This window comes from Monodelphis domestica, chromosome 8 (assembly GCF_027887165.1).
Source record: "Monodelphis domestica isolate mMonDom1 chromosome 8, mMonDom1.pri, whole genome shotgun sequence".
NCBI lineage: Eukaryota > Metazoa > Chordata > Mammalia > Didelphimorphia > Didelphidae > Monodelphis > Monodelphis domestica.
In genome coordinates, this window is record NC_077234.1 from 109,036,554 (window position 1) to 109,064,224 (window position 27,671).

The window sequence follows — 27,671 nt, forward strand, 5'->3', positions numbered from 1 at the left end:
TCAAACTCAATCTGTGGAAAAGTATGGGGTACCCCTCTTACCTCTGCCCTGATATCTTCCCGATCCAAACTTGTTATTAAATTCATCTATGAGTTAAATAACCCACAGTCAGATAAGAGGACTATCATTTCAGAGGAACACAGAGGGAGCAGAACCTAAGGACAACCATTCAACAATAAACAGTCCTTATCAGAACCCTGCCAGGTGACCTTGGGAGGGTAGGAGGGGAGGCTTCTCCCTCAGGAGGGTCCTTGCTTAACTGCCCCAAGGTATCTTCAACATCAATCAATAGAGAAGACATCCCCTCAGGCTATCATAGTTGGCCCATTTCTTGGAATCCCCATTTTTCAAGGACAGCCTCTCACCAGGGGGAATCTCTCTCCTCACCAGCATTCATATTCCCTCTGTCCCATTCCCTGTTACAAAACCTTCCTTATCCCCTGTACCTCTTCAATCCTCTACAATTCCTTTTACTATTACATAAAACTGTGAGAAGTCTGTAACCCAGCAATACCACTACTAAATTTATATCCCAAAGAGATCAAAGATAGAGAGAAAGGACCTACTTGTAACCAAAATATTTATAGAAACTTTTTCGGGTAGCATAGAATTGGAAACTTAAGAGATGTCCATCAATTGGAAAATGTGTGAAATTATTGTAAACTAATATTATTTCACTAGAAAAAAATGATAAAATGATCACAAATAAACCTGGAAAGACTTATATGAAGTGCTGCAAGAAAGTGAGCATATCCAGAACACTGTACACAGTAACAGCAATAACAGTTAATGGCAAACAAATGTAAACAAAGGAACTACTAGCAAAGCAGGGATGCAAGACAACTCTAAGAGGTTCATGACAAAAAAGGCTATTCACTACCATAGAAGGAAATGATGGAGTCTGAATGTGAAAATTAAATTAACTCTCCCCTGCCCATTTTTAGATTTAATCACCAAAAGCATAAAAACCCCACTTACACTAACACTTGATAATAGGGGAGGTCTGTGACTCTCATGGGAGATAGTGGTTGATGAATCAGAATCAACTGACTGCACCCTGGGCTGTCCTAAGCAAATCCTTAGCTGTAATTGGTAGACATAAAATGGAAGAAAGTCACAGGAAGTGACAAAAAGGAATGATCTTTAAAAATGCCAAGAACTTCCTGTGAAGAGGTCTTTTCAGTCTGGTGTCTTCAACTTGACTTTGGAGGAGCTCTGACAGAAGATCTAGGACTGCTTCTATTTTCCTTAAAACTACCACATTGGGTTAGTGAAAAAGGCTGACTCCTTTCCTGGATTTTCTGAAGGGACTAGCCTCAGGAGAGACCCACCCTATTAAAAGAGGCTTCTGGCATCCCCAGGTCCTCTGCTCAAGGCTAAGGCCCCTCTGTCTGGGCCTGCCTGGGTTGAATCAGGGGTTGGAGTAAAATAGTATGTAGGCTAAATATCTTACCCTATCCTCTCTCTGATTTTCTTACTTTCTTTCACTCTTTCTATATTTTATGAATTGTTTAAATAAATCTATTTGGAAATTAAATTCCTGGCGAACCTACTCTTGAATAGTCCAATCTTTTATAATAACCCTTTACACATTCTACCCCCTTACAGAATGCAAATTGAAGCATACCATTCTTCACTTTTATTTTCTCCATGCATTTTTCTCTAGTGTAAGAGATACGTATGTATCTTCTTTCCCAACATGATGAACATGGAAATATGTATAGTATGATAACGCATATACAACCAATATCATATTTCCTATCTTTAGGAGGAAGAAGGGACAGAAGGAAGGGAAGGAACATAAATTGAAAAATGTCAGAAAATGCTTATTAAAAATTGTATCAATGTGTAAAAAGCTTAAAAATTAAAAAAGAATATTAACATGTAAAAATTTAATACAATAAATGCAAATCATTTCTCTGACCATTATAGTAGGGATTCGAAGGAATCAATACAAGTTATTAAAGGTATAAGATAACAAAACAGAATTTTTCTAAAAATACTTTAAAATTTAGACTTTTTACTCATTCAAATTTACCCTCTTCACAATTAGACCAAATTAAAGAAATTCAACTATAAAGGGATGGGTGAAAAATCCCCTACCCCCTTATATGAGAATTAGATTTTAATGTTAGCAGTAGTATTAAGTAAATTGTAAATTATAATTCTAAGATAGTTAAATAATGTTAGAATAAGTGATGATCTTAGTAGGTCTTATGATTATTTTAGTATAAATTTTAAAGTAAGAGAACTGCTTGTTAGCATAGGCCTCAATTTTAGCCTTAGCCTTTAAAATTGATATTTCCTGCACCCTCAGCAATCATGGTCTTGCACTTGTGATGTAAGATGGTAATTGGACCAGTGATAAGTTTAGCTGAATCTTGAATCTGTTTAGCTGCTCCTCCCTGGCCTAAGGGCAAGATGGATACCCTCAGGCCTGGGGTTCACTGACAAAAGCAATATTATTTTCTTGTTGACAAAAGCAGATTTATTAAAATTGATATTCTGGAGTTTGGTAAAGATGGTGGGCTAGGAAGATCCTTAATCTTTTCCCAAGTCTAGCTATCCCAGTTCCTGCTGATCCTTGCAAATCTCTTCAGTGTCCAACACAGTTGGACTTTTCCTCCCTCTCTATCTAGTTCCCACCTTCCTGTCTAAATTAAACTAGTCTAAGCCCATTCAAACAGTCTTTGTATTAACGTCAGAGTTAGTTAATCAATCAGGAGGATGGTGACAGAAATTACTTAGCCACCACAGTCTGTAGGCTGAGCCCACTTGAGGTAACTCAGAAGTCCAAGTCAATTTCACTGTTAATGTCTTCTTGAGAGTCAACAGATGTCAATAAGATGTCTGGGATCAATCAGGAACAACCAGAACCAAAGCAGGCAATTCAGGTAGATTTCCACACTCGATCTGGAAAGAGCTAAGTTCAGGATCTGTGTCTTTCTCCACCAACCCCTCACTCTCCCCAACTGTCAGGCTCTCAGAATTCCTCACTCAGAATCCCAAGCTCCCTCATACATTCCATCTTCTATATCCAGCATACTCCTGTATCCTCATCTCTGGCCCTTCACATTTTACCCCAAATTCCTCCCTTTCAGTGACTTCATTAGCAGAGAGGCTTTTGCCTTGGTTAGAATCTGCCTGGTGACACCCCTTCACCTCTGTATATATCCATTATATATCATCAGGCTTTTGCCCCATTTTAAGGCCTGGCACCTCCTCCTTACCCCTAGTCATCTAAATATAAATCATCCTTGACATCATCAAGCTTAGAAAGCAGAATTCAGGCTCCCCCACTCCTCCCTTGTCTATCAAGTGACTTCTACCAATGAGAAGTATTACTTCAACCAATCCATATCCCTCTATGTGGATATTTCATCTATCACTGACCTGAATTATTTCCATACCAGTATATGTTATGATATTCTTGGGGTATAAAGGAAGATCTCTCAAAATGGTCTTGGTCAAAAGTCCAGCTCTTTTGGGAGACCAGCTCTCTCCAAATAAACCTATTTCTTTATGGCTTGGACACTTTATCATTTGCATTCCTGTGGCTAGAAATTACTCAACAAAGGAAAGTCAATATTTATGGAATAAAATTTGAGAGCCAATTAAATGTTCCCAAAACAAACAGGAGTATTTAGGAGAAAAGGAACTAGAAGGGAAATAAATTTTCAAGAAACAATTATAATGTGCCTTTTAAAGAAAAAGAACTACAGCAAATATCCCCAAGAAGTTTAATTGGTCATGACCAATTAACTGGTCATTTGGATGTTCTGGTCCAATAATTCATTTCTTCTAACTTTTAAATGCCACCTAAATTAATAATATCTATCATAATTTAACATTTGGGAAAATTAGTCCCTCTGGACTTAAGATGCTTTAATGACACTGTTAAAAACAGGAAAAGGCACTTTTGTAGCTGCTGTTCAAAGACTAGTCCATACTTTGATCCTCAATATCCCATGAAGTAAAAAGGTTATGCTTAATCTATATTTTATAGAGCTAAAAGTCAGATCAGTTTCTAAAATCAACAAGGAAGGCTGAACATATTCTGTCACCAATCATTTGTTTCCTATTTGGAGAATACTCTGAGGTAAGTGTTAGAGATAATCACTTTAGTGTGACATATACCAGCAAATACACTATACATATATTTAAAAATTTATGTTACATATAAAAAATGAAATTCATTTTATAGGACAATAAATAAAGATACTAGGTTGCTATAATAAAATTATGCCATAAAACAAAGTTAATTCAAGCCAACAACAATAAAAGCATAAGAAACAAACTGAACAAAGGCATTTGAAACACCATCTCTTCAGAAGCAATTCCCATAGTAATTGAGTAGAAACAAAGGGGACCACAATGCTGTAACTAGGAATCATAATTTAAAATATATGTTGCTTAAACCAAGTAAGCTAGTTCCAAATTGAAGAGCCCCTCTCTCTGTTTTTACCCTTAGGGTTAAGGGACTTGAAGGATATTTGTGGAAGAAAAGACAACAAAAAAAAGGGAAGGAAAAGTACTACAAAACTACTTGAGTGTAGCAATAAAAAGCATATTGAATTTGGAATCCAAATACCTGGGAACTTAAAACACTTAACCTAAGCCTCATTTTTCTAATCTATGAAATACTGATAATATATGTACTACCAATCTCAGAGTAATAGTGAGCATCAAATAAGATAACCAATAAGAAGGGTTTTGCAAACTTTAAAGGGTTATATAAATGTTAGCAGTTTTTATTTTACTGCTTTCAGTAGACCAGACAAGCAAAATAGCCCACTCAATATTCTTTCCCAGATTAAAACATAAAAACTGCTACATGTTTCTGTGGAAATTAAAAAAAAAAAAGGCTAAAGTGATTTCAGGCCACTTGATTCATCAATTACTGTAAGAATGGACTGAAAAGCATCTTGTGAGTAATATCTGCTAGGTTTTCGGCTACCTTTGGTTGAATTCTGATGAGAATCTCATGATTACAAAGTCTAAAGTTCTCTAGATTTCCAAATCCTTACAACCAAAAATATCACCCAAACTTAAGAGTCAAAGAAGTAGTAATAAAGGTCTTGAGAAGAGTGTTTAAAATAGAAAGTAGAACTTCCGGGTAAGCATGGCTGCAGATTAAATGCGGTTTGCTTCCTTTCCTCAGACCCAATGAAACAGACTACCTCAAAAGACCCTCCCAAAATAAAAAACAACCATCCTCATAAGAACGGAAAGACCCCACAACAAGGCGAAGCTCTGAAGGTAGGTAGGATTCCGGCACTTCCACAATATGAGGGAATGAAAAGCTCATCCGCCCTCCCCTCCCCCACCAAACAGCTGGCACTAGAGCTAAAGTCAGCACTGGCCAGAATCAACAAGTGAGGGAGAGGCATCCCAGGACTGAACAATGGGCAGCCCCAGGTCTGGGGACCTGAAAAAATACGGTCCTTCTCCTGAGAGTACACCCAAAACCCTGGCAGACGGGCTAGGGGAGCACAGATCTCGGACGCCCAGAACTAGTACATTATAATCACCGAATGCGCAAAGGGATCCCCTGACGTGAGCAAGGGGCACCTACAGGTCTTCGGAGTTAGCTAAGACCACCAAAGATTTTCACCTGAGAGCACTAACTCCCGAAACGCCAGCAGGAAGTGGAGGGCAGTCCCTGGGCTTCCCCAGGAAGACAGCACAGCTGCAAAGAACCTAGAATTAGCCTGAGACTAAAGCCTTGACCATTAGACCCTTATACTGAGAGCAAGTACTACTTATTTCAGATTTCTGACTAGAAAGGGGAGGAAGAAAAAAACAAACAAAACACAAAGATGGCAAACTGTACCCAAGAACCCGAACACCAAGAAAAGCAAGAAGGCAGTGACCTTGGATAGATTTTATGGAGGGAAAACACAAAAAAGAGAGGAAATACCAGAAGAGGAAGCTCAAACAAATGCGCCAAAACCTTCCAAAAGAAATGGAAATTGTCCACAAGCTCTTGAAGAATTTAAATTGGAAGTTATCAAAAAGATGGAAGCCTTCTGGCAGGAAAAATGGGAAATAATGCAGAAGGAACTCAGCAATCTGAAGCTTGAAAACACGCAACTACAGAAACAGCTTGAAACCTCAACTAGCAGGAGAGATCAAACTGAAAAGGAAAACCAGGCTTTAAAGGTCAGAATCAGGTACCTGGAAGACAATGATCTTGCAAAAGAGCAAGAATTAATAAAGCAAAGCCAAAAGACTAAGAAATTAGAAGATAACATAAAATATCTCACTAACAAGGTGACAGACCTGGAAAATAGAGGAAGGAGAGAAAATCTGAGAATAATTGGCCTACCAGAAAAGCCAGAAATAAATAGTAATCTCGACATCATAATACAAGATATCATCAAAGAAAACTGCCCAGAGATTCTAGAATAAGGGGGCAATACAGGCATTGAAAGAGTTCACAGAACACCCTCTACACTAAATCCCCAAAACACAACTCCCAGGAATGCAATTGCCAAATTCCAAAGCTTTCAAGCAAAAGAAAAAATCTTACAAGAAGCCAGAAAAAGACAATTTAGATATAAAGGAATGCCAGTCAGGGTCACACAAGACCTTGCAATTTCCACTCTGAATGACCATAAGGCATGGAACATGATTTTCAGAAAGGCAAGAGAGCTGGGTCTTCAACCTAAGAATCAGCTATTCATCAAAACTGACTATATACTTCCAGGGGAAAGTATGGGCATTCAACAAAATAGAAGATTTCCAAGTTTTTGTAAAGAAAAGACCAGAGCTCTGTGGAAAGTTTGATATCCAAACACAAAGAGCAAGAAAAACTTGAAACGGTAAATATGAAGGAAAGGGAAAAGGAGAAAAAATGTTACCTTTTTCTTTTATTCAAACTCTCTTCTATAAGGACTACATTTATATCAAATTACATATATTAATATGTGGGGAAAATGTAATGTTTAACTCTCAAAAATTGTATGCATCATTAGAGTAGTTAGAAGAATCATGCATAGGGAATTATTGGGGCATTAAGACAATATGGAGAAGGCGGGGTGAAAGAAAGAAAAGGGGAGGGGGTGAATCACTGATGGTACTAAGATATACTTCAAGAAATAAAAAACTAAATAGAATAATCTTTCATACACAAAAATACACATGGGAAGGGGAGAGGAAGAAATTTCCTATAGGGAGGAGAGAAAAAAAGTGCTAATTGTTATTACTTAAACCTTACTCTCAGTGAAATCAATTCTGAGAGCTTAGAAAATATAGATCCATTGGGATCTTTAATTTTTATCTTACCCAACAGGATAAGAGAGAAGGGGAAATTAAGGAGGGGTAGGGGAGGGATTATAAAAAGTGAGGGAAGGAGAGGGGGGAGGGGAAGGGAACAAAAAGGGAGGGGATGGGAACAAAAAGGGAGGGGATAGAAAGGGAAGCATATCAAGGGAGGGGACTAGGGGGACTAATCTAAAATAAATCACTGGTATAAAAGGTTATAGCTAAATAAGAAAGGTCAGAATTAGGGGAGGATATCAAAATGGCAGGGAATCAACAAGGGACAATCATAACTTTGAACGTGAATGGGATGAACTCACCCATAAAACCTAGACGAATAGCAGAATGCATTAGAATCCAAAACCCTACCACATGTTGTCTTCAAGAAACACATATGAGGCGGTTAACACAAGGTTAGAATTAAAGGATGGAGTAAGACCTTCTGGGCCTCAATTGACAGAAAGAAGGCAGGAGTTGCAATCATGATATCTGACAAAGCCAAAGCAAAAATAGACCTGATCAAAAGGGATAAGGAAGGTAAATATATTCTATTAAAAGGGAGTATAGACAATGAGGAATTATCACTAATCAACATGTATGCACCAAATGTATAGCACCCAAATTTCTAATGGAAAAACTAGGATAATTGAAGGAGGAAATAAGACAGTAAAACCATATTAGTGGGAGACTTGAACCAACCACTATCAAATTTAGATAAATCAAACCAAAAAATAAATAAGAAAGAGGTAAAAGATGTGAATGAAATCTTAGAAAAATTAGAGGTAATAGACATATGGAGAAAAATAAATAGGGACAAAAAGGAATACACCTTCTCAGCACCACATGGAACATTCACAAAGATAGATCATACACTAGGTCACAGAAACATGACATACAAATGCAGAAAAGCAAAAGTAATAAATGCAACTTTTTCAGATCATAAGGCAATAAAAATAATGATCAGTAAGGGTAATGGAGAGCCAAATCAAAAATTAATTGGAAATTAAATAATATGATACTCCAAAATCGGTTAGTTAGAAAAGAAATCATAGAAACAAATTAATAATTTCATTGAGGAAAATGACAATGGTGAGACATCCTTTCAAAACTTATGGGATGCAGCCAAAGCAGTACTCAGAAGAAAATTCATATCCTTGAGTGCATATATTAACAAATTAGGGGGGGCAAGGATCAATGAATTGGAAATGCAAATCAAAAAACTTGAAAGCAAACAAATTAAAAAACCCCAGAAGAAAACCAAACTAGAGGTCCTAAAAATTAAGGGAAAAATTAATAAAATCAAAAGTGATAGAACTATTACACTAATAAACAAAACTAGAAGCTGGTACTTTGAAAAAACAGACAAAATAGACAAAGTACTGGTCAATCTAATTTAAAAAAGGAAAGAAGAAAGGCAAATTAACAGCATCAAAGATGAAAAGGGTGACCTCACCTCCAATGAAGAGGAAATTAAGGCAATCATTAAAAACTACTTTGCCCAACAGTATGGCAATAAATATACCTATCTAGGCGATGTGGATGAATATTTACAAAAATGTAAACTGCATAGTCTAACAGAAGAAGAAATAGAATTCTTAAATAATCCCATATCAGAAAATGAAATCCAACAGGCCATCAAAGAACTCCCTAAAAAAAAAAATCCCAGGGCATGATGGATTCACAAGTGAATTCTATCAAACATTCACAGAACAGCTAATCCCAATACTATACAAACTATTTGACAGAATAAGCAAAGAGGAAGTTCTACCAAATTCCTTTTATGACACAAACATGGTACTGATTCCAAAGCCAGGCAGGTCAAAAACAGAGAAAGAAAACTATAGACCAATCTCCCTAATGAATATAGATGCAAAAATCTTAAATAGGATACTAGCAAAAAGACTCCAGCAAGTGATCAGAAGGGTCATCCACCATGATCAAGCAGGATTTATACCAGGGATAAAGGGCTGGTTCAATATTGGGAAAACCATCCACATAAATGACCATATCAACTAACAGACAGACAAAAATCACATGATTATCTCAATAGATGCATAAAAAGCCTTTGATAAAATACAACACCCATTCCTATTAAAAACACTAGAAAGCATAGGAATAGAAGGATCGTTCGTAAAAATAATAAACAGTATATATCTAAAACCATCAACTAACATCATCTGCAATGGGGATAAACTAGATGCATTCCCAATAAGATCAGGAGTGAAACAAGGATGCCCATTATCACCTCTATTATATAACATTGTACTAGAAACACTAGCAGTAGCAATTAGAGAAGAAAAAGAAATTGAAGGCATCAGAATAGGCAAGGAGACCAAGCTATCCCTCATTGCGGATGATATGATGGTCTACTTAAAGAATCCTAGAGATTCAACCAAAAAGCTAGTCGAAATAATCAACAACTTTAGCAAAGTTGCAGGTTACAAAATAAACCCACAGTCATATATATTTCTATATTTTCTATATACCTCCAACACAGCTCAGCGGCAAGAATTAAAAAGAGAAATCCCATTCAAAATCACCTTAGACAAAATAAAATACTTAGGAATCTATCTCCTGAGACAAACACAGGAACTATACAAACACAACTACAAAACACTCTCCGCGCAACTAACTAGACTTGAGCATTTGGAAAAATATTAACTGCTCATGGGTAGGACAAGCCAATATAATAAAAATGACCATCCTACCCAAACTCATCTATCTATTTAGTGCCATACCCATGGAACTTCCAAATTTTTTTTTTTTACTGATTTAGAAAAAACCATAACAAAGTTCATTTGGAAGAACAAAGAGTCAAGGATATCCAGGGAAATAATGAAAAAAAAAATACCAAGGAAGGTGGCCTTGCCGTCCCAGATCTCAAACTCTATTATAAAGCAGTGGTCATCAAAACAATTTGGTACTTGCCAAGAGACAGAAAGGAGGATCAGTGGAATAGACTTAGGGTAAGTGACCCCAGTAAGACAGTATATGAGAAACACAAAGAGCCCAGCTACTGGGACAAAAACCCACTATTTGACAAAAACTGCTGGGGAAAACTGGAAGACTGTTTGGGAGAGATTAGGTTTGGATCAACACCTCACACCCTACACCAAGATAAACTCAGAATGGGTTAATGACTTGAACATAAAGAAGGAAACTATAAGTAAATTAAGTGAACACAGAATAATATACATGTCAGACCTGTGGGAAGGGAAAGACTTTAAAACCAAGCAAGACATAGAAAGAGTCACAAAATGTAAAATAAATAATTTTGATTACATCTAAATTAAAAAGTTTTTATACAAACAAAATCAATGTAACCAAATTGAGAAGGGAAGCAACAAATTGGGAAACAATCTTCATAACAAAATCCTCTGACAAAGGTCTAATTACTCAAATTTATAAAGAGCTAAATCAATTGTACAAAATATCAAGCCATTCTCCAATTGATAAATGGGCAAGGGACATGAACAGACATTTTTCAGCCAAAGAAATCAATACTATTAATAAGCACATGAAAAAGTACTCTAAATCTCTTATAATCAGAGAGATGCAAATCAAAACAACTCTCAGGTATCACCTCACACCTAGCAGATTGGCTAATATGACAGCAAAGGAAAGTAATGAATGCTGGAGGGGATGTGGCAAAGTCAGGACATTAATTCATTGCTGGTGGAGTTGTGAATTGATCCGACCATTCTGGAGGGCAATTTGGAACTATGCCCAAAGGGCGATAAAAGACTATCTGCCCTATGATCCAGCCATAGCACTGCTGGGCTTGTACCCCAAAGAGATAATAAGGAGAAAGACTTGTACAAGAATATTCATAGCTGCACTCTTTGTGGTGGCCAAAAATTGGAAAATGAGGGGATGCCCTTCAATTGGGGAATAGCTGAACAAATTGTGGTATATGTTGGTGATGTTGGTATATGTGGGTGAATACTATTGTGCTAAAAGGAATAATAAAGTGGAGGAATTCCATGGAGACTGGAATAACCTCCAGGAAGTAATGCAGAGCGAAAGGAACAGAACCAGGAAAACACTGTACACAGAGACTGATACATTGTGGTACAATCAAAGGTAATGGACTTCTCCATTAGTGTCAATACAACGTCCCTGAACATTCTGCAGGGATCTAGGAGAAAAAACCACTATCCACAAGCAGAGGATAAACTGTGGGAGGAAAAACACTGAAGATAAGCAACTGCTTGACTACAGAGGTGGAAGGGATATGAATGAGGAGAGACTCTAAATGAACACCCTAATACAAATACCAACAACATGGAAATGGGTTTGAATCAAGGACACATTTGATACCCAGTGGAATCGTGCATTGGCTAGGGGAGGGATCATGGGAGGGGGGGAGGAAAAGAAAAGGATCTTTGTTTCCAAGGAATATTGTTTGAAAATGACCATGTTTAAATTGGGGGAAAAAAATAGAAAATAACTTATTCAAACTTTCAAGTGTCAGCCAGTGTGTAGGGCATTGTTCTAGGAATATAAAATCAAGATCAGAGATCATCTCTGCCCTTCGAAATCTTATTGTAATGTCTGCCTTGATGAAAAACCTTTATTATTTTTTCTGAAGGTCAAATCTTTAAACCATAAATTGTAAAACCTTCCAAAAACAAATAAATAAGTACCATTAGGGAAAGATTGTTTTAAAAAAGCCAAGGAAGGTCTACTATATTCTGAATGGACACAAGTAAGGAAGGGGACAATAATTACACAGGATAATGTATAGATGTAATTTACACTGTTAGAATACTCACGAAAAGGAGAACACAGATTTATTGAAAAACTTATCAATAAAATAACTTTCATGACAAAATATTGTACTCCAACTCCTCAGTTTTTTCACAAGTATAACAGTATCATTTGGAATCTATCACTATGAAGATTCTTGGCTGCAGTTCCAGAAGGCCAAATCTTCAGTGTCAGATAAAATAAAATTACAGTCCTCTTTGAATACATATGACATATATATATATACACTACATAACCAAACAACTCATCTTGGCTATAGAAGCTATCCATATAAATAACCACATAGATCCAGATAAAGTCCTTGAGGAACAATTTTTGTTTTGTCTGAGTCTCCATAAGCTTCACAACTCTCTATATAATGACTAGTTTGGGGCTATTGTGTTCTCTCTCTCTCTCTCTCTCTTTCTCTCTCTCTCTCCCTCTGTGTGTGTGTGTGTGTGTGTGTGTGTGTGTGTCTATCTGTCTGTCTGTCTTTCTCTCTCTCTCTCTCTTTCTCACACACACCCCTATGTTATTAATTGTAGTATAGTTGTTTGTTGGTTTCTTATTCCATCATTCTGTTTTTCAGTCATGTCAAATGAACTCAAACAAGTTCTTATTGCTGACTTTTCAATTGTGTCTGACTCTTCGTGACCCCATTTCAGGTTTTTCTTAGCAAAGATAGTGGAGTGGTTTACCATTTCCTTCTCTAGTTCATTTTACAGATGAAGAAACTGAAGCAAACAGGGTTAAGTGATCTTGCTCAGGGTCACACAGCTAGTGTGTCAAAGGACACATTGGAACTCAAGAAGTCTTCCCGATTCCAGGCAGCCTGGCATTGGCATTCAATTCACTGGGCCACCTAGGTGTCAATTTCATCACACTAGACTGGAATCTCCTTAAGGACAAAGAATGTTCAACATATTAGTGTTAGTCTACCTCTCAATGAACAGAAACACAGATATACTCACCTCTAATAATTAAATTTATGAACAGCACACAAACCATGTGTGGAACACACACACGATTAAGATGCCCAGACTCAGAGACCTAATCTACCAAGAAAGGAGCACAACTGTTTTACTTGTGATGAGAAGCTTCTTCCTGGCACCCTGAAATATATTCCATTTATTCCCTTTCTACCCCCATCATATCCCATGCAAATTTTCTGCTTCAAATCTTATTCTACCAGTGATCATGAGAATATTGTGGCTACATACTATTCAGGGAATATTCAGGAGGATCTGTTTGTTTACTCAATGTATAAAAAAGGTGAAAGGCCATTTCTATGTATTGTCCAAAATGAATCTTACTGTGACAGCACAGAACAGATGAGTTTGTTGCTGGTGAACCAAATGGGATTGACTCTATGCCAAGACTAAGTTGTTAAGTATAAGGCTCTGATAATCTTAGAATATCTTCCCATAAATCATCCATAGGCATTAATAAAACAATTTTGTTCTCACTACAACTTCTCTATCCAATACAATATTATTTTGTGGCCTTGGCATCACCCAGTTCCTTCCTCCTCTATTTTAACAATGTGGGCCCTGTGAAAGAGAGAGAGACCTTGTGAAACGTCGAACATCAAAAAGGTAAGAAAATTCATATTCTTAACAAAAATCTAAGAACTTATACATTATACATTATGCATACACCCACTCATGAAGATGATCATATGTAATGTTTGCTTCCACACATGAAGAATAAACTAATGAATTCTGACAAGCACTCATGAAGAATTCATATCTTACTTCCATGCACAATGGAAAATTTCTATCTTACATACATGCACATGTAAAAACCTTACACACATGCATGTTCATGATTGTTCCAGTATGTTCCTGAATTATAGGACACAGGACTACAATCAAGAATGACAACATACAAAAAGTGGCATGCTGCACAGATGAAGAGAGGTCAAGACACAGTTTTCTACAATCAACATTAACAAAGGACTTTGAAATTTTGAACTTGTGATCATGAGGCTATGTAAGAATGCGACTTACATGTTAACATCAAATAAATACATACACATGCTACGCAGAAATACAATGTAGGAAAAAATCTCATGAACTGGATAAGTACATAATATATGCATAATTGCAAAACACTAAATTCACACTGATATATAAATTTCTATGGAAAATTCAAACAAAGAAATTTATCTGCATGAGTTTCCACAGAAATCAAGAACAATGTTTTATATTTGTACATATGTAAATCTGTATAGATACAACCTATGTACATATGTGAATACTAATATACTAACAAACTAACTATATTAGAATAATTAATTAATGTTCTAATAACTAAACTATAGGGACAGTTTAGAAAAATTTGTTCAAAGTCACACTAGACTGGAATCTCCTTAAGGACAAAGAATGTTCAACATATTAGTGTTAGTCTACCTCTCAATGAACAGAAACACAGATATTTTCCACAGAAATCAAGAACAATGTATTATATTTGTACATATGTAAATCTGTACAAAACACAGAACAGAAACACAGATAGTTTCCACAGAAATCAAGAACAATGTATTATATTTGTACATATGTAAATCTGTATAGATATAACCTATGTACATATGTGAATACTAATATACTAACAAACTAACTATATTATAATAATTAATGTTCTAATAACTAAACTATAGGGACAGTTTAGAAAAATTTGTTCAAAGTCTTAGGGAAGTAGGGACAGACATAAAACTACTTAAATATAAAAAAGTTAGATTACATTATGATTTTAGGTTAGCAATTGTTAGTAATGGAAATTTTATTTAGTTGAATTTACAGACATTAGGAGACAAGAAAATTACATATTTAAAACTGTTGAAATTGTTTAAAATTGTTACATGATTTGTTATTATGTTCAAAAAAACTATGTTCATGTAAATTCCTTACTTACCTAAACCATTTTCCTATACCCAAACTTAGCATAGAATTAGATATACAGAATAGCTAAGATAGATTAGGATTTGTTGTTTTGGGAGGGTAAAGGAATATTTAATATAATATAGGGTTAAAGATTAGATAGTTAGAAATATAATAAAATATATATCTAAAAGGCAAGTACCATTAAAAATAGCTGGTTGCATTTTTTCCAAGACGAAAAGGGAGGACTTGTGGAAGAGAGAGAGATTGGAAAAGCATACAGCAAGACAGGAAACAGCTGTCAGTCAACTGAGAGTATTCTGATTTGGAATGTTACCAGGAAAAGTAGTTGGAAGCCAGACCAACTGGAGGTGGACCCTTGTTACCTTAAAAGAGAGAAGGAGTTTTCCTCTCTTGGACTTTGGAGACTCAAGTTGAAGGAAGTCTGGTGACTTTGAAGACAGAAGAAAGAAGGACAAAAGTCCAGATATCTCTCTGTGACTTGCTCTGTTGATGAGAATGACTGAACTTCCAGACCTATCAACCATTTCTCCCAATTGAACTATATTCCAACATCCTCCAACCTAAGACTTATTGTAGTATTAGGGAAATTCTCAGTCCTCTTACCTCCATTCTTTATCCTTTCCTATCTTCCCCAATAAACCCCTACTTAAGATAAAGAGAAATACTATTTCATTTGAAACATCATAAACTCACCCTGAGTTGATTTAGACAAAACCAGAAAAAGAAGAAAGGGGGGAGGGGAAGAAAAGGGAGGAAGAGAGGGAGGAAGGGAGGTATAGAGGGAGGAGGGAAAGAATGAATAAAGAAAATAACTGCCTAATCTGTTAGTTATCAATTAATAATTAATATAGTCCTTTATTATTATTATTATTTATTACATTCCAGACAACAAAGCAACTTTAATGGAACAAATAACACCTGAAAAGGGTCATAATTAATAGTTTTTATTTTAATGAACAGCTCACCTTTATATTGCCCTTTAAGGTTAGCATAATATATACATTGTCTCAATGATAATGCAAAATAACAAAAGATATATATATATTATATATATATTTATAAAAATATACCAACAAAATATTATGCAAGGTCTCAGGACTTAGAAAGGAATAGGAAGAGAAAGGGATTAGAAGATAATTATAATATCTACTTTCTGCTAGTCACTATGCTAATCATGTTACACATATTATCTCATTTGATCCTCATAACAACATTGAGGCAGGTACTATTATCACCATTTTCAAGATGAAAAAACTGAGGGAAAAGTTAAGTGACTGGCCCAGAGTAATAAGATTAGTTAGTGGCTAAAGAGGATTTGAATTCCTGTCAGTGGATAAATGATTCAGTGAGAGGCCAAGCACAATGACAAAGCTCCCTGGTTGCCTATAGACAAAAAAAGGCCTCACCTACTAGAAGTGGGGAAGGTGAAGGAATCACCACACCCTACCCTCAGGTCAACCTAGAAAAAGCAATCTGATTGTGTCCTTTCTAGGTTAGGAATAAGAAAATTTCTTTTTGTTAACTATTAAATTACCTAACAGAGTCTCTTTTCATTCCAATAGCAAAACTAGGAGAGGAAAGATTTAATCAGGCCTGACCATAACATAAGAAGGTGAAAAAATGTTCCAAATCATTAATGAGAGGGTAGTTGGGTGATCCAGTTGTAGAATACCAAGCCTGAAATCAGAAAATTGCTTTTCCTGAGTTCAAATCCAGTCTCAGATATTTATGAGCTGTGTGACCTTGGTCAAGTCACTTAACCCCCTTAACCTCAGTTTCCTCATCTACAAAATGGTCTGGAATAAGAACTGGCAAACCTCTCTAGGATCTTTACCAAGAAAACCCCAAATGAGGTCATAAAGACTGATACACCTGAAACAACTGGTATTTAAAGCCCTTCACAATAGGAATATAAATTCTTTCCATACATTACTTCCTCTCACTCTGTTTTTCAGCCAAGTTGGTCTACTTATGTGTTCCCTATACATAAAAATCCATCTCCCCAATCTGTTTGGGAAGTATTTTCACTTATTTCTTGGAATCTCTAGTTAAGGCCTATCTCAAGCATTCCCTTTTACATAAGACCTTTTCTGAATCTCTCTAGTTTTTTGTGCTTTCTCAGTCCCATGAAACCACTTTGCATGTAACTTGTATTTATTCAATTCAATTAAACAAACATTTATTGTGCCTGCCATCTGCCACGCACTAGAGATGCAAAGACAAAAATGAAAAATAACCATCTTCATAGTTTATTGGGGGCAGGGAGGGGCAATATATATACAGTGACAAACTAATACAAATACAGAGCATTCCCAAGGTCTTTGGGCAATTTTAAGCTTTAATAGCTTTGTGTGTTGCGGAAAAAGTGCAAGTCTTGGTAAATGATTGAATCTGGGGGGTAAAGGGCAAAGACTTGGAGGTGCCTTGTGTTACAAAGATGAGTGAATGCACAGACAGTAGTACCCTCTTTATAAGATCTGTCAGGGGCATCTATGTACATGTTCTTCTAAGTCCATTAAGATTATTCGTTATTTTTTTTTGTCTCATCTCTAGAACCTTATAGTACTTGGTACTGAGTAACTAGATTTAGAAACTCCAACTACTGAACACTACTAGAAGTATCCTGACCCACAACAAATATGTTATTAAGCAGTAGCTTGGAGCAATGTAAAAAACACTTGATTAGGGGTCAGGGAAACTGGGAGGATTCTTGACTCAGTCACTTGTGATCTTTGTGACTTTGTACTAAGAGCACTCTCTTTAGTTTCCTCATCAGTAAAATGAAGGAATTAGACTAAATGACTTCTAAGGTCCCTTCTAGATAGAATATTATATGATCTTATGTCTTCAACAATGCCCTGACTACTTCTTTCTAATCCTTTTATTCATCTCTTATTGTATCATCATATTCACCATACTAATTATTCCAGAACTCTGACACTCTTCAAACTCTCAGCTCTACTCACTTGAGCTTTAGCAGATGAGTTCTCCTCCTACTTTATTGAAAAGATCATAGAATTTTGTTTTCTTACTTTGTAATCACTTCATTACATTCATGTACTATGAGTTATTTAATTCATAATTATAGTTCTACCTTATTTCTAGTTTTTAACTTCTATAAAAAGTGGTATGTATGTGTTTGGAGCCTATCTGTCACTAATCTCTTTGAGGTTTAACAGCAGTGGTGGGATTGATGGATCAGAGGGCATGACCAGTATGGTGACTTTTCTTGGATAATTCCAAACTAGTTTTCAAAATGAATGAGCAGATTTACAGTATGCCTATTTTTCTTTTCAAAATATTGATTATTTTTGTTTCTTATAGTTTCTATCAATTTTCTAGGTAGCACCTCTGGGATTCTCTTGGGGAAAAAATCCCATAGTGGTTTCCCATTTCCTTAAGCTCTTTTACAGATAAGGATTTTACAGTGTCTAAGGCCAGATTTGAACTCAGGAAGATGACTCTTTCTGATTCGAGGATGATCATGCTATCCGCTACTGTCAGGCTTGGAGTCAAGAAGACCAGAGTTCATTGTGCATCCAGGTAGAGGCAGTTGCAAATTTTGGACAAGAATTCAAGTGAGAAATGAAGGTCAGATTTTGGAATAATCTACAGAAAGAATCTGAGGGGGGCAGCAGGTGGTTCAGTGAACTGAGAGTCAGCCCCAGACACAGGAGGTCCTGGGTTCAAATATGACCTCAGACACTTCCCAGCTGTGTGACCCTGGACAAGTCACTTAACCCCCATTGCCTAGCCCTTACCACTCTTCTGCCTTAGGTTAGGGTTTTAGTTTAAAAGAATCTGAGAAGCAGTATGACATATTAGACATAGAACTGACCTCTAAGGAGATGAGTTGGTAAGAGAATCAAGAATAAATGGATTCAAGTTCTGCCTCTGACACATATAATCTAAGTGATCCTGGGTAAATAATTTAATCTCTGTAGAGTCCTAAATTGCAGAGGTATGCTAGAGTTCTCTACACCAATGAAATCATAGATCCAAATCCTATTCATATCCCTGCCCCACAGAGGGATTATTGAAATCTTGGGAGTTCAAATACAATCTCATAACCCTTACTAATTGTGTTACCCTGGGGCAAGTCATTTAACCTCTGCCTGATTCCCTTGGTCTGTTCTCAACTATAAAATGAAGATAATAGCACCCACCTCCCAGGGTTGTTATGAGGAGCAAATGAGATAATATTTGCAAAGTGCTATGCAAACCTTAAAGCATCAAATAAAAATGCTGGCTATTATTAATAGCATAAAAAGAAAAGAATGTCTAAGATAAAGCCTTAAGGCATACTCACACTCAGATGGAAAGATGTTGACTCAGCAATGGAAACTGACATTTAACCCACCACATTACTCATTTGTTATTATTTTGATATATATTATAATTTTGGTTACAATATGTATGCAACCCTGTTATTGCTAACTAAAAATTATGTTTAATGATACACTAATAGTTCTGTCATTTTTATGTCTTAAAGCAATGAGTCACTACCAATGTTTTTCCACAAATTCATAGCAATGTCTTAGCAGAAATCATATATTAAAGCTTCTTGTATAACACAAAAAAATTTTCTGTATCACTAAGTCAAGTGGAAAAGTCAAGAATAAATTTCCAGTTTGGACTCACTCTGATGACAGTATTGCAACACTGCAAACCTGTGCCTACATCTGCCTCCATTTTCCCTAGCTAAATGTTTATTCCAGTAAGTTGTAGGGAAAGTTTTACATATTTTAGACAGTTCCAAAAATGACATAAATACATTCCTCAGGAATGACTACAGGACCCGCCTACCCTGCCAAGTTTTAAAACTAAGTCATCTCCAATCCCATCATGCAAATTTTCTAACAAGACCGAAACCAGCAAGATAATTAAGCAGAATGTTACTTTAAAAAGAAAAATAATATTAGTCTCAAGCCTAAGAAAAGTCAGCAGCGATAGAAAGTTTACAGATGCAAATTGACCCTATATGGTACTGCACACTCCAGAGCGGGCGGTCAAGCCCTAGTGGTTAACTTGAAAGACATTCTCCGCCCCCGAGGTTAGAGTTCCCCACTAGTTAGCTACCACAGAGGTCCTGAAAAATCTTTAGGATTAGGCTGTAGGTACAAGTACTTCCGCTTCAAATCCCCATCAGGTAAATAAGGAAGATACTTACAAACTTAGCTCTTTTCTCCCCCGGTTCCTCCGAGAACGCAGGAGGCGGGCCCAGAGGGTGGCCCTTCCGCCGCGGCGGTTTGGTATCCCGACCACTTCGGCTCGAGGACGAGGAAGATGAGGACGTGGACGAGGACTCCCCGGCCAGGCCGTGAGGCTGGTGGGGACGCCGCGACCGACTCCTCTCCATCCTTCCCGAACTCAACCGGAGGGAGCTGGAAAATGCGGCAGCGGCTCCGCCCGGTGGCGTGGGAAGGAAAGGTGGAGACTGACCGACAGACCCGATCTCCGAACCGCGTCGCTCCCGGATGCGGCCAAGCCCAACCGTCACAGCAGCCGCCACCACAGTCTGAATACTCCCGCCACCGCCGCCCCGCCCCCGGCTCGGCCAATCTGGCGTCACCCGGAGTGTTACGCACACGCGCTAAAGCCCGCCCTTTTCCGCGGAGCAAATGTGTATTGGTCAGAGTTGTGAAGCCGGTATCTAAGAACAGACCGAGAACTTATTAATATGCTTTATATATTTAGTTGGGTTTTACACTGCTGCTCTTCCTCCTGTCCTGGAGGAGGGCTGTGACTCAATGAGCTCTGCATTTCAACAGTCTCATCTCGCCTTGCCGATGCTCTTTTCAGGTTGGCTTTAGCGCAACAACATCCCACCTCCCCTCCCGGTTTCAGAATCGCGGTGGCTATTGGGAAGTGTAGTTTTATCTCAATTTCTCCTGAAATGACAAAAAAAACTAAAGGTTTGATTTTGTTTCAAAACTGCAGGTCTAGGTAGTGCGCTCCAGTCCCTTTGTAATGTGTCATGGTCAACCAAAAGGGGAAAAAAAGGATCTAGCTACTCTGATCAATACAATGATCCCCGACAACTGCAAAGATTTCATGATGAAAAATGCTATCCACCTTCAGAGAGAATGGATGCACTCGAGTACATTTTTTTAATGTTTATTTTTCTTGGATTTTTTTTCCTTTTTTGCAACATATCTAATATGGAATGTTTTCCAAGACTTCATATGTATAATGGGTATCGTGCATCTTCAATAAAAGGAAAAGGTTTTGGAGGGAAGGAGAGAATTTGGAACTCAACATTTTTTAAATGAAAAAAAAATTAAAAACTCTACTGTGTGCCATAAAGGCTAACAGTTACAAAATAATTCCAGGTTTGCAAAATACTTTACATATATTATCTCATCTGATACATACAACAATCCTGTGCTGTAGGTGCTATTGTTATCCCCATGAAAATGATGTGCATGATATATGAGGAAACAGACTGAGAGAAGTTACAGGTATCCCAGTTAATATGAGGAAACTCAATATGAGAGAATTAAAGTAACTAGCACAAGTTTATACAGCAAGTGTACTAGAAGCCAAATTCAAATTCAGATCTCCCTGACCCCAGTTCCAGGACTCTTTTCTTCTGTAGTGTCATCTAGCTGCCTTTAGAGATATCTGCCAAGCCACACAATGTTCATTAAAGGCCTGCTGCTTCAAAACTTGGTCCTTGCCTTGTTTGCTTAAAAACAAGGACAGGGAAGGTGGGAATCAGTTGACCAGAAACATGCAGCAAATGTGCTATAAGATTTTGTTGAGCCTAGGTTGCTGATGTGAAGGTCAGCTGATGAAAGTAAAAAGTACATGATTTATTATAGTTCAGAACAAGAAGATAAATATCTCATAGATAAAGCTAACTACTTAGCTTTAAAGCATTTAGCTTTATGCTCTCAAGAGTGTTACATATACACATTTAAATATGTGTCTAAATGACATCAATATATTAATACAATAATGCTGAAGAAATATTTTATAATTCATAAACCTGCATGACTAAAGCCTATGAAAGAAGAATGACTAACATAATGAGGGTCTGGTTATTACTATTAGCTATATCTCAACCAGTAAAACTGTCTCATTATGTACTCCCTAATACCATGTAACACTTTTGTTTTGCCATGTTACACTGTTCCCCAAAGTTATGCTTTTACTTTCCCCTGCAGAACTATGAAAGGAAGGCAGTTCAGCTAGATTTTTCAATCACTTTCAGACTACTAGAATCAGGACCCAAAAAAGATATGAAAGCAAGAAATATAAAATTGAGCAATAAGAGCTAGAAGAAAGGAAAAAAAAAACAGTGGTCCCACTGGAATCTATCATACAGGTGATAGCAACACACAGGGAAAGAGTTACTATACAAAAATACTTCCTAAGTATTAGTCTAGAAAATAAATCTGGAAATAACCCATGTGTCCAACAACTAGGGAATGATTAAATAAATTGAAGACTTTATTGGTCCTAGAGACAGTTGGTGCCACAGTGTATACAGCTCTGAGCATGGAGTCCAGAAAGTCTGAGTTCAAATTGAACACTGAGCAAACCATTTAGCCTCTATTTGACTCAGTTTCCTCTACTATAAAATGGGGGAAATAATAGCATCTGTATTGCACAGTTGCACTTAGTACATTGTAAGGATAATTTTAGTGTTTTGACTTAAATCTAAATAAATGGTCTCCAGGGATGATTCCCAAATAAAATACCCAAGTCAGCTGGGAATTATGGAGATTTTTATTAATATAGAGAGAAGGAATTAAGGGAAAAGAGAGAGAGAGAGAATTAATTTAAACTGCTCTGGCTCAGGCTGAGCCAGGCAGTAGTCAAAGGCCTTGGCCAAAGTGGCCTTCCTGAGTCCAGAGGAAAGGAAATCAATCTTATCATTCGCCACAAGACCATCTTCAAGGAAGTTCCAGTCCTCCACGGAATTCAATCTCCTGAACTGAGTTCTGAAAACAGTTCCAGTCCGAACTAAATTGCCTGAACTGCCTTTTTTAGCATCCTTTTAAAGAAAATTTTCTCTTATGTCACCTCCCTTAAATTTTCATGTCTACCAATCACAGTAGACGCTTTTTTCCAGGACTGCCCATTCTTAGTTCTCACCACTCTTTGGTTCTCACCTTCTCTGGTTACATTCTGAGGTAACTTCTGAGGTACTTCACACTTCTTTGTTAAGCTTGCCTTTTGTAAGTTACTTGACCTTTTTGTGATTAATTTAACCTTTACAGGTACTTAACACCTTTTTGTATTAGATTTAAAACTAGACCTAGCTTAACATTCTCTAGCTTTACTATAAGGTATGAGTTAGGGACTTTCATTGTTCAATCAGGAGTTTACAACTTTATCTTCCCCTAAGGCACTGTCTGAGTAGGGTAAAGTATTTTTAAAGTTCCAAAGACATTCCTGATTCTTGTTAGACCAAGTATCTCCATTTTTAAAATAAAGGAATAGCTAAACCAAATCTTCTAAGGTACAGTCTGAGTAATTTTTAAGATTCACAACATATTGTATAAATGCTTATTCCCTTACCTTTTTCTCCTTCCCTGGTATTGGCATGCCCTTCCTCACAAAATTACTTTGTGTATTTTACATATGTATAAAAAATATTTATATGAATATGTGTATGTGTGTTGATATTTATATACACACATCTCCCCCTATAAAAATAAATCCTATGAAGACAATGAGGATTTTTTTTTCTTTTTGTCTTTTTTGTCTCTAGTGCGTTCCTGGTTTTTAATAAATGACTGTTAATTGATTGCAATTTTGTCATATAAATGTAATGGAATATTATTGTGCCCTAAGAAATGGTCATTGTGTTGCAGTATAAAAATTTAAAAAAAAACAGAAGCAAAGCAAAATATATGCTATCTGCCACAGAAATCAAGAAAAAAAAGATACAGGAAATTTTTTAAGCTAAGGAGACATTTTTTAAATGATAATTTTGTTACTACTTCATTAAAATCAATAAACCAAGAAAAGAAACTATTTGTATAAAAGTATTTAGCAGCTCTTTTTGTGATGCCAAAAATGTAGAATCTGAAGGCATGTCTATCACTAGAATAACTAAACAAAAAAAGATGTGGTACATGAAGATAATGGAACACTATTGTGGCATAAGAAATGTTCAACAAGAAGATTTCATAAAAATATGGAAAGACTTATATGCACTGATGCAAAGTGAAGTGAACAGAACTCAAACATTATATAGAGTAACAACAATATTGTATGATGACCAAATAGGAATGACAACTATTATCAGCAGTGCAAAGATCCAGGATAATCCCAAGAGACACATGATGAAAAATAGCGTTCACCTCCATACAAGGAACTGGTAGTTTGAATACAGATCAAAGCATACTATTCTTCACTTTATTTCCTTCATGAGTTTCTCCTTGTATATGTCATATATGCCTTTTTTCACAATGTGATGAATATGGAAATATATATTGCATGATAATGCATGTATAAATTATATCAGATTACTTGTCATCTCTAGGAGGGAGGAAGAGAAGGGGAAGGAGAGAAAATTTGGATGGCAAATTGTCAGAAAATAAGTGTTAAAAAATTTTTATACATGGGAATAAAAAATTCAATAAAAAATTCAATAAAAAACCAACAAACCCATTTTAAATAAAATATAAATGAAAGTTTACCATTAATATTTAAGAATTTTTTTCTACATTTGAGTATTTGTATCTATTAAGTTTATGATTAAAATTGTAAAATAAAAAACATATGGACAAGCTAAAATGATGACCCAAACCTCCTAAGATGAAACGTAATCATGGTAAATATAATATCCTATTTTGCATTATATATTGCATTTTTTAAAACTCAGCAGGCATTTGGAGAAAGCAAAGGTAGACTTTAGTTCCCATTAGAAAGTTCTCATGCTTTTTTAAAAGTTTGCAAATTCAATATGTATCGCCAATACAAAATATTACTCAGAAAAATTCACTTAATTTTAAGATACAATAATATTACTCAAAATCCAGAAAGAAATGGTCCCAGTATATTTTGCCACATCTGAGTATGATGTTCAGTTCTGGTTGCCACATTTTAAGAAAAGCAATGATAGAGCAGAGCACTTCAGGAAACTAGAGAGGAGAGATTGTAAAACTATGCCAGATGATTATTTAATTGAATTAGCTAGAGCAGGAAAAAACAAAAAGCAGTCACAATAGATGTGTTTAGGTATCTGAATGGCTATCAACATTAAAAAAGTATTAGATTTGGTTGGCTTGACCCCAAGAGGGAAAAATTAGAAACTTACAAAGAGACAAATTTGGTTTTATTGTAAAGAAAAGCTGCTTAATGATTAAAGGAATGGGTTACCTCAACATGGAATCAGTTTCCCATGGGTTGAAGTTGTAGTGGAGCCTCCTTTTCAGATATAGGGTATACTCAATGACTGCTAAAATCCTTTCCACATCTGAGACTATCTATCCTATAATGCCCCTCTAGGCCTAAATTCTCCCACTAAATTAATCCCAGTCCCACAGAAGTAGATCCAGACTTTTTCCTGTCCAAAATACCTGAAAATGACAATCAGCCTATAGTCAGAAGTTTCCAGAGATAATTTTGAGAGGAATTGTTAAATTTTCTGCTTGAAGATTTTATACCTCTAAAATCAACAATGGCTACAAATGCACTTGGTTGTTTTGTTGGTTGCATAGTCTTTAAAAAGTGATGAAGATGCAGAGCGAGAGGAGCAGAGCCAGGAGAACATTGTACACATTGTATACACACTGTGGTATAATCGAACGTAATGGACTTCTCCTTTAGTGGCGGTGTAATGTCCCTGAACAATCTGCAGGGATCTAGGAGAAAAAAACACTATTCATAAGCAAAGGATAAACTATGGGAGTAGAAACACCAAGGAAAGGCAACTGCCTGACTACAACGGTTGAGGGGACATGACAGAGGAGAGACTCTAAATGAACCCTCTAATGCAAATATTATCAACATGGCAATGGGTTTGAGTCAAGAACACATGTGATACCCAGGGGAATCACGCGTCGGCTACGGGGGGTGGGGGGGAGGAAAAGAAAATGATCTTTGTCTTTAATGAATAATGCATGGAAATGATCAAATAAAATACTATAAAATTTTTTAAAAAGTGATGAAGAACATGATAATAATGTAGATTAAATGTAAAAATGTGGCCCATTTTTTCCAGAGAATATTTGAAAAACAGTTACCAAAATACCCTTTCCCATAGGTAACAAAGAAGAAACAAGTAAAAACCAGATACTATGATGCCTATTAAGTTATGAAGCATTCATTGCTGGCAATCTCTGTGGCTTAGTATATCCTTCCTCCTACTCTGTACCCTTATCATTAAAAACTCATATTCACAATTTGGATCCCCCAGAGACCACCTACTCCAGGTTCAAGGTACTCCTTGGGTTCATACTCCTAAAACTATAGCTCACCAACTCTAATCTACTCACTTACCTTTAGAAGATAGAGAACATAATTAGCACTAAGCAAAGACATTTACTAAGATATTATTATAAGAATAATACAAATATTCATTCAAATTCTTTCATTCAAAATACAAAAAATTCAAATAATACAAATAATACAAAATATTCCCCAGTAAATTTGGAGCACACTTTCCTACAAATTCAGAATCACTGGGAAAAGTGGTCACACACAGGGTTCACTAATTTTTTTTTCAGAAGCATGGAAAACAGGTCTTTTATTGCTTACCTTTTGAAATGATTTCCCAATTTTTTATTTAACAGAAAACTTTAAGTATACTCAAGTTAACATAGTTATAAACCTGCCCTATTGCCCACATTCCAACAATTTATCCAGGAGGCCATTTCATTTGACATCCACCAAGGACATACAGATGGATATGATAGACAGATTGCCCCCTATCCGGACTTTCATTGATCACCATCCGATATCCTTTCTTCAGTCCCAAGTCAACTGCACATTTCTTGCCAACAATCATCATGTCCAAGAAGATTTTCATCATCATCTTCTGCTACAGATATCTGGGGAATAGGTTTTTTAGGTATCCCCAGGAAATGAGTTGGGGCTTGTGGGCAAACATCATGGAAAGCAAGATACTGGTCAGTCTCAAAAATTATTTTGACTGGGATTTCCTTGCAAATTATCTTCCCAAAGATGGTGTCTCCACCAGGCTTGGCAGGCTGTGCTTTGCTGATCTCATCTGCCATTGCTACAATTCTCCCTCGGAGTCGTATCTAGCTGCCATCCACCCCAGCGGCAGTGACACAGCTTCTACGCCCAGGCACAGGTTCTAAAAACCATTCTTGGGTTCACTAATAAAGGCACACATTTAGGGAACAAATGTGGCCAAGGTAACTCATACCTCTGAAGCTTCAGGTTTTTTTGTTTTGTTTTGTTTTTTCTGGTCACAACATTTCTGTTGAGTTCTTCACTCCCCTGACTTCTCTTAGCCTTCTTACCAAATGCCTGCTTCTGGACAAGTATTTCCATTTGAGAGACCTTAGCTGATGAAGGAAGGAGAAAGAAACCAACCCTTAAAAGTCCAGAGATACTGGATTCTTCTTCTATAGCCAGAGCTCCTTCTCTTCAAAGTTGCTGACTTTTTGAGAACGCCCTAGGGCAGTGGCTCTCACCCTTTTTTGGTCTCAAGAACCAAACCTCTGTATTCTTTAAACACTGAGGACCCTCCATTATGCTGTTTTTGTGTGGATTTTGATCTATTGATATTTGCCATATTATAAATCATTATATCTTAATGTTGTTATC

At 36.5% G+C, this 27,671-nt stretch overlaps 1 protein-coding gene and 1 pseudogene across 3 annotated transcripts in view; both read right to left on the bottom strand.

Annotated features, from left to right (window-relative positions):
* The window catches only part of DIAPH3 (diaphanous related formin 3), a 445,793-nt gene extending 425,374 nt beyond the window's left edge, over window positions 1–20,419 (bottom strand). For all 3 annotated transcript variants that reach the window (XR_008913852.1, XM_056806852.1, XM_056806851.1), the window contains exon 1: window positions 20,086–20,419. Coding sequence is in view for 2 of the 3 variants with exons in the window: in XM_056806852.1 (XP_056662830.1) it covers window positions 20,086–20,274 (189 nt within the window). In the remaining variant the exon portion in view is untranslated. The remainder of the gene's footprint in view (window positions 1–20,085) is intronic.
* A 6,314-nt stretch (window positions 20,420–26,733) lies between these two features.
* On the bottom strand, window positions 26,734–27,112 carry LOC100010188 (adenosine 5'-monophosphoramidase HINT1-like; annotated as a pseudogene).
* Between the last annotated feature and the right edge of the window lie 559 nt (window positions 27,113–27,671).